At 45.1% G+C, this 8,102-nt stretch overlaps 1 protein-coding gene across 1 annotated transcript in view; it reads left to right on the top strand.

The window, feature by feature from the left end:
- Window positions 1-1,012: 1,012 nt before the first annotated feature.
- The window catches only part of LOC126298173 (uncharacterized), an 82,085-nt gene continuing 74,995 nt past the window's right edge, over window positions 1,013-8,102 (top strand). Inside the window, exon 1 of the mRNA XM_049989482.1 lies at window positions 1,013-1,352. Within this exon, the coding sequence (XP_049845439.1) occupies window positions 1,013-1,352 (340 nt within the window). The remainder of the gene's footprint in view (window positions 1,353-8,102) is intronic.

The raw sequence follows: 8,102 nt of genomic DNA, 5'->3' as shown, positions 1-8,102 counted from the left end.
TCTTGTCCAAACTATCTATCGTCCATGTTTCACTTCCATACATGGCTACACTCCACACAAATACTTTCAGAAACGACTTCCTGACACTTAAATCTATACTCGATGTTAACAAATTTCTCTTCTTCATAAACGCTTTCCTTGCCATTGCTAGTCTACATTTTATATTCTCTCTACTTCGACCATCATCAGTTATTTTGCTCCCCAAATAGCAAAATTCCTTTACTAGTTTAAGTGTCTCATTTCCTAATCTAATTCCCTCAGCATCACCCGACTTAATTCAACTACATTCCACTATCCTCGTTTTGCTTTTGTTGATGTTCATCTTACATCCTCCTTTCAAGACACTGTCCATTCCGTTCAACGGCTCTTCTAAGTCGTTTGCTGCCTCTGACAGAATTACGATGTCATCGGCGAACATCAAAGTTTTTATTTCTTCTCCATGGATTTTAAAACCTACTCCGAATTTTTCTTTTGTTTCCTTTATTGCTTGCTCAATATACAGATTGAATAACATCGGGGAGAGGCTACAACCCTGTCTCACTCCGTTCCCAACCACGGCTTCCCTTTCATGCCCCTCGCCTCTTATAACTGCCATCTGGTTTCTGTACAAATTGTAAATAGCCTTTCGCTCCCTGTATTTTACCCCTGCCACCTTTAGAATTTGGAAGAGAGTATTCCAGTCAACATTGTCAAAAGCTTTCTCTAAGTCTAAAAATGCTAGAAATGTAGGTTTGTCTTTCCTTATTCTATTTTCTAAGATAAGTCGTAGGGTCAGTATTGCCTCACGTGTTCCAACATTTCTACGGAATCCAAACTTATCTTCGGCTTCTACCAGTTTTTCCATTAGTCTGTAAAGAATTCGCGTTAGTATTTTGCAGCTGTGACTTACTAAACTGATAATTCGGTAACTTTCACATCTGTCAACATCTGCTTTCTTTGGGACTGGAATTATTATAATCTTTTTGAAGTCTGAGGGTGTCATTTGCTTTCTCAATACCAGTGCAGGCGGGAAATGTTGTCCTCTCGAAAATACTGCGGACACAAGAAAAGTGAAAATAATCGTACCTTTAATCCGGTGTGTGTGACGCCGTTGAGGAGAACGTTGGCTGCAGAGTCGGGGCGTTGCGCTGAGGGGGGGCTATCTGCGTGGCGGTTTATCTGGCTGGTGACGCGGCGGGGCTATAAGAGCGCCACGGCCGGCGGCCGCCGCCGCTTCAGTCTGTCCGCAGGCTCCACCGCCGCCGCTACGGAAGACCGCCGCTCCCGCCGCCTCCGCCGCTGCTGTATGATCCCTCGCACCGCCATAGCCCACGTCGACCCCGTCCATTTGCTGATTTTCGACTTTTGCGCCGGTGAGTATGTGAATGACACTCGGCCGGCGGTTGTTCACGTCAGCCCCGACGACATTTCGGCGTTTCTATAAACAGGAAATATATTCGCAGTTGCGAATACGAACGACCGCTGCATAACGGAATGGTGCGTGAAAATTTGTGCCGGGTGGGACTCGAGCCCGGTTTTCCGCCTTAACCCTCAGGATTTCCGTGTACGAATAGTGTCCAGACCCAAACTTTCACACGTAGTCATCCATGTGTCACAACCTGCACTCATACGTTAACGTATATTACAGTCCACGAAGGACATATTTATTGAGAGTCGAGCGCCTGGTATCGGCTGATAAATATGAAACTGCAGTGTCTGTGTTGTTAAGAAGAACTTAAGGAGCACTGCATCGCTTTTCTTGAGAACACAGGCACTGCAATCTCGTATCGTGTCTCTTAACGTTACCGCGTTTCTCTTCAATCGAGCTACTCGTATACTTTCAGGGACACGATAGCGCATCATTCGAAATGGAAAGGAATTTCTGTGAAATATTTTCTGAAAGCAACTTTCTCGTTGTTGTGGTCTTCAGTACGAATACCTGTTTATTCCAGTTCTATTCTATCGTGGCAACTGATCACTACAACCGGCACACATCTGCACCTGCTGACTGCAGTCAAGCTTCCCGTCTCCCTCTCACATTTCTCCATCACCAAATTGACCATTCCTTGATGCCTCAGTGTGTATCAAATGGTTCAAATGGTTCTGAGCACTACGGGACTTAATTTCTGAGGTCATCAGTCCCCTAGAACTTAGAATTACTTAAACCTAACTAACCTAAAGACATAACACACATCCACGCCCGAGGCGTAGCGGTCGCGCGTTTACAGACTGTAGCGCCTAGAACCACTCGGTCACTCCAGCCGGCTCAATGTGTATCCTATCAACCGTTTCCTCCTTATAGTCAGACTGTGCCGTTTATTTCTTTTCTCTCTATTTCCACTCGATACCTCTTCATTATTAATCCGACCTATCCATTTCTCTTTAGTATTTTTCTGTAGAAATATATTTCGGAAACCTCTATTCTCTTCTTGTATGGATTGTTTGTCGTCCATGTTTGACTTCCGTAGAAGATTACACTCCAAATAAATACTTTTACAAAAGGTTTCTGAGCACTTAAATTTTTGTTGAGTATTAATAAATTTCTCTTTTTCAGAAACACTTTTCTCTCTATTTCCAGTCTACACTTTATATCCTCTCTGCTCCAGCAGAAATGGTTCATATGGCTCTGAGCACTATGGGACTTTAATTCTGAGGTCATCAGTCCCCTAGAACTTAGAACTACTGAAACCTAAGTAATCTAAGTACGTCACACACATCCATGCCCGAGGCAGGATTCGTACCTGCGACCGTAGCGGTCACGCGGTTCTAGACTGTGGCGCCTAGAACCGCTCGGCCACCTCGGCCGGCTCTCTGTTCCAGCCATAGTCAGTTATTTTGTTGCCTATTTTCAGTGTCTCATTTCCTAGACTAATTCCCTCAGCTTCCTTATTTCTCTTTTGATGATGTGCATCTTGTAACCTCTTTCCGATACACTAAAAATTCCGTTAAATTACTCTGTCCCAAGTCCTTGGCCATCTTTGACAAAATTGCAATGGCATCGCCATCCGCAAAGTTTCTATTTATTCTTCTCGAACATTCATTCTGTTCCCAAATTTGTCCTGGGTTTCCTTTACTGCTTACACAGTGTACAGATTGAGTAACGTAGGAGATAACCTTAAAACTTGCCCCTTTCCCTTCTTAACTACGGCTTCTCTTATACTGTATGTTCTTCGACTCTCATAACTGCAGTCTGGTTTTTGTACAAACTGCAGATAATCTTCTGCTCTCGTTTTTTATACCCGCAGTCTTCAGAATTCCAAAGAGTGTATTCAGGTCAACATTGGGAAAAACTTACTCTGAATATACCAATTCTGTAAAAGTAGTTTTGCCTGTCTTCAGTCTATCCTCGGAGATAAGTCGTAGGGTCAGCATTATAAAATGGATTATCGAGCGCCAATGCTTTACTGCGTTTTATCATCATCATATATATTCTGGAAGCCATTGTACGTCTCATGCCACAAGACACATATTACAATATTCGCTACTGTCGTATTTCATAAGTAATGGAGCAAAAAAAAAAAAAAAAAATGCTTGCCCCTGATACCCTCGAATGCCCCCTTATCTCTTATCTCATCCTCAATGTCCCCATTTGAAACGTACGATGGAGGCAGTATCGAAAACCAATAGTGCATACCGATAGTTAAGTGTCATTATTAATAGCGAAAAATGACATAAATAAAAACATATGATATAGAAGCAGAAACATTCATATAAACGAGGTCCACAAACTGCCGTTTGCGAGATAACTGCGAATATGTGGTTACGAGCTGTCACTGAGTTGAAAATGAAATATTGTCCTAGTTAGTATAAGGGGTGATCAAAAAGTTTCCGTCTTAATTGGTATGCCAATCAGGCAAATTCATCGTGACCACTGAGGCAATCCTCCCACCGACGCACCAAGTTGATGATAGCCGTTCGGTAAAACTTTGTGTCCTGCTGCGTGAAGAAGTCAGTAACTGCCAGCTGCACATCCTCGTCCGAATCCTCGAGCGCCTCCCATTTGAGTCTTCATGTGAAACTGTCCGTCGAGATCGACCTGCGTCATGTGTCGAATCGCGACCAGCAACGAACTTGGTGGACAATTCCACAGCGGTAGTTTTCGACACCCACACACTGCCTCATATATATTCTTCATTCTCCTATGAATGTCTGCCGGTGTTGGTCCACGCCAGCCAACAAAAAAATAACAGCCGGTTGGTCCCGTTTGGACGCATTTGGTAATAACGCCTCCATAGTTCACGTTGCCACATTTACCGCACACACTTCGTAAAGACACGAATGCCACACTAATCCCTTGCCTAAATGTCGGTTGTGACACACCCTCATAGGAGTCTCGCTATGTTGCATATACACTGCAGCAACGCCCTCAAACGAAGACTTTTTGACAGACCCTTATACAATCGTATTTCAAATATAAACTTTTCGTTTTGTCACCATCCAATAGAGCTTTGGAATGTTACATGTTACTCGTATCTGTTGAAGGAGGTGTTCCCCGTGTCGTCCTCGCATTCTGACTGAATAATTCTCATCTCTGCAATGAGTTACCAACTCTTTCGAACGTCGAGGGATCGTCTTGTACACTGATCAGCCAGAACATTATGACCACCTACTTAATAGCCGGTATGTCCACCTTTGGCTAGGCTAACAGCGGCAACGAGTCATTGCATGGAGGCCATCAGATCTTGTTAGGTCGCTGTAGGGCTGTAGCACCACATTTGCACACACAAGTCACCTAATTCGAGTAAATTACGGGGAGGGCGATGAGCTCCGACACTACGTTCAATCACATCTCATATGTGCTCGATCTGGTTCAGATCTGGCGAGTTGAAGGACCAGCACATCAATTGGAATTTGCCACTGTGTTACTCGAACCACACCATCACACTCCTGGCCTTCTGACATGGTGCATACCTTGTTGAGAAACATGATCGTCATGAATCATGAAGAGGTGTATGTGGTTTGCAACCAGTCTACAATACTCCTTGGGTTCAAGGTGGCTTGCACGAGCTGCACTGGACCCATGGATGCTCGCGTGAATGTCCTACAGAGCATAATGGAGCCGCCACCAGCTTGTCTCCGTCCCACAGTACAGGAGTCAAGAAGCCGTTCCCTAGTAGACGACGGATTCGCGCCCTACATCGGCAAGATGAAGAACGTGTCGTGATTCAGGAGTCCATGGAACGCTCTGCCACTGCGCCAGCGTCCAGTGCCGATGGTCACATGCCCATTTCAGTCGTAGTTGCCGTTGCCATGATGTTAACATTGGCACATGCGTGATCCGTCGACTGTGGAGGCCCATCGTTAGGAGTGACAAACTTGTACTCTGTCCAGCATTATAGTCCGATGTTAGTTCCGCCACAGATCGCCGCCTGTCCTCTTTTAACAGCGTGCCTAATCTACGACGTGCGACATCTGTAATGAAGGTTGGCCGCCCAATCCCACGACGTCTGGACTTGGTTTCTCCTTCGTTTCGCCACGTGTTGAAGACACTCACCACAGCACGTCTTATAAACCTGAAAAGTCGTGTAGTTTCCGAAATGCTCGTATCGAAACTCCGGGCCATTACAATCTGCCCTCGGCCGAACTCAGACAGATCGCGCGCATTCCCCATACTACAAACGGACAGCACGCTCATTGATACTACATGCACTGTGCGTTTGTCTGACTAGCAGTCAGTCCTTGCAAGTGACGCTGCTGTCGCCTTGAGGGGTTTATACGATTTTCCAATTATTCAACTGTATGAACGGGAGTGCTGAACCTCTCTCTTATGAGATGACCCCAGACGGAAAAGTCAGATTATTGAGGTCAAGTGATGTTGGAGCCGAGGAGACGGACCGTGAACCTCTCCACCACAGGCAACATTCGTTCGTATGTATGTAGACTGAAGCGACTAATCAAAATTTGTACCAAGGCTAGGATCCCAAAAGGCGTCTCCTGCGCAGTGGCAGATGTGCTAACCACTACGTCAGCCAGGCATAGTGGGTTTCACATACCAATTGGTATTCCCCCTATGCAATGCTATTTTGGGGGAATAGCGAGTGGTCTGATGTGTGAATGGGAATTCGGTTTGAGGAGGGAGGCGTCCAAGGGTAGTCCATGTAGCTGTGCAAAGCCACTGTGTTACGGTGGCGTAGTGGTTAGGGCATCTGCCTAGTGAGCTAGTATAGATTTACATTCGTCTCTTCAGTCTTCATACACACATCATAGATGTTTGACACCTGAGAAGGTCTCTGAAACTATATAGTTTCATTTGATTAAATAGAGGTGCCTTAGACGTCGTCTTACACCAGCAGAAAACTTTGCTGGTGCACAATCATAAATCTACCGCGTTCCTCATCTATGGCGGATGAGTGAAATTTGAGTTCAAGTAGATGGGGACTTAATCGAAAAGTTTATATGTCAAGTACATTTGTGCTAACTATAATGATATTTGATACTGAAGCCAGTGACAGTTCGTAACCACATGGGAATTTCCGCCGTTCTGGCCCGTCTGAGGCAAATCGGGACCGTCCAACGGTCGTGTAATCTTCAACCAATGGCATCATTTGGTTACCATATGAAGGGAAGTGAGGATAGCGTACCACTCACGCCGCTGTTGTCGGCGTTCTGGACATTAGAGTCGTTATTTATCATTCAAGTAACTCCTCAGTTGGCATCACGAGGCTGTGTGAATACCGTCACAGTTCTCCGACCAAGGAAATATCCATGGCAGTACCGAGGAAATGAATGTGGGGCCTCCGTAGTGGAGTCATACATCTTGACCATTCAGCTAAGGAGGCGATCTCGCAACTTCGTATCTACAGTTGTTTCATATACGGTTCGTTTGTGCACCCACGTTTCATGTAACCTTCTTGCTTCTATAAGGGGCAGTCAAACGAAAACAAGACATAAGGAAAAGCAATAAGTAACTGTTTTGTTAGCACATTTATCCTACTGTGGCGCAAGATGTCAGAGCTTTCATGAAAAAATGTTTGCGGTTGCCTACGAAAACGTCGTTGTACCCAAACGCGCATCTCTTCGTCCGAGGCAATCGGCAGCTAGATATGTCTTTCTTCACGGTTACAAAAGTATGAAAATTGTTGGGGAGAGATCGGGACTGTAGGGAGGATGAGTAACGCCCTCCTCGCGGACCTTCTGCAGCGAAGTCGAAACAACAGGCACTCCAACTCCGGGACAAGGGCCTGCTGCTCATTCACTTTCTGAAACTCAGCGCCACAACTAACGCATCGCGATTCATGGACATTTTGCACAAATCAAAGCGCGCCTTCTAGTCCAAACGCACTGGAATGTTGATAAACGCCATCATTCTGTTGCAAGACAACGTCCACTAATGGCCATGATTGTTTCGAGTACGCTGCAGAAGTTTCACACATCCTCACACGTCCTCCATACAGTCCCGACCACTTCCCATAGAATTTCAAATGGTTTAAATGGCTCTGAGCACTATAGGACTTAACAAATGACGTCATCAGTCCCCTAGAACCTAGAACTACTTAAACCTAACTAACCTAAGGACATCACACACATCCATGCCCGAGGCAGGATTAGAGCCTACGGCCGTAGCGGTCACGCGGTTCCAGACTGAAGCGCCTACAACCGCTCGGCCACAGAGACCGGCCCCATGAAATTTCCACATTTTTGGAGCCCTGACGAAAGACATTTGTTGCCGTCGAGTTCCTTCTGAAATAAGGTGCGCTCCAGGATACAATCATGGTTCCGTAAGAAGCCACAAACATTTTCCCACTAAGGCATTGATCGTCTTATCTCACAATGTATTAACAGTTATGGCGATTACTTTTGAAATAATAAAGAGTTTACTTACCTTTTTCTATCTGTCTCGTTTATTTTGACTGCCCGTAGTATTATCCCATAGGCTGCTTCACCCATATCCGCTCTCACTGTAAATTGGAGCATACCCTACACATACCCACCACGATTTCGTGACAATGATTTTGTAAATATCTCTTTTACACTCTTTTATGGGCTATACAAATCCGTACAATCCTGAAAACGAGACGTCTGTGTTCTGGTCTACGTGATAAGAACCTAGATACACTACTCTGCAACACTTAAGGACGAGCCGGATAAAGTAACAAAACACATTAACTACATTGAGAAAATAA

Source organism: Schistocerca gregaria, chromosome X (assembly GCF_023897955.1).
Source record: "Schistocerca gregaria isolate iqSchGreg1 chromosome X, iqSchGreg1.2, whole genome shotgun sequence".
Taxonomy (NCBI): Eukaryota; Metazoa; Arthropoda; class Insecta; order Orthoptera; family Acrididae; genus Schistocerca; species Schistocerca gregaria.
Note: the sequence above shows the minus strand (reverse complement) of the source record. Positions and strands in the feature narration are given on the sequence as shown.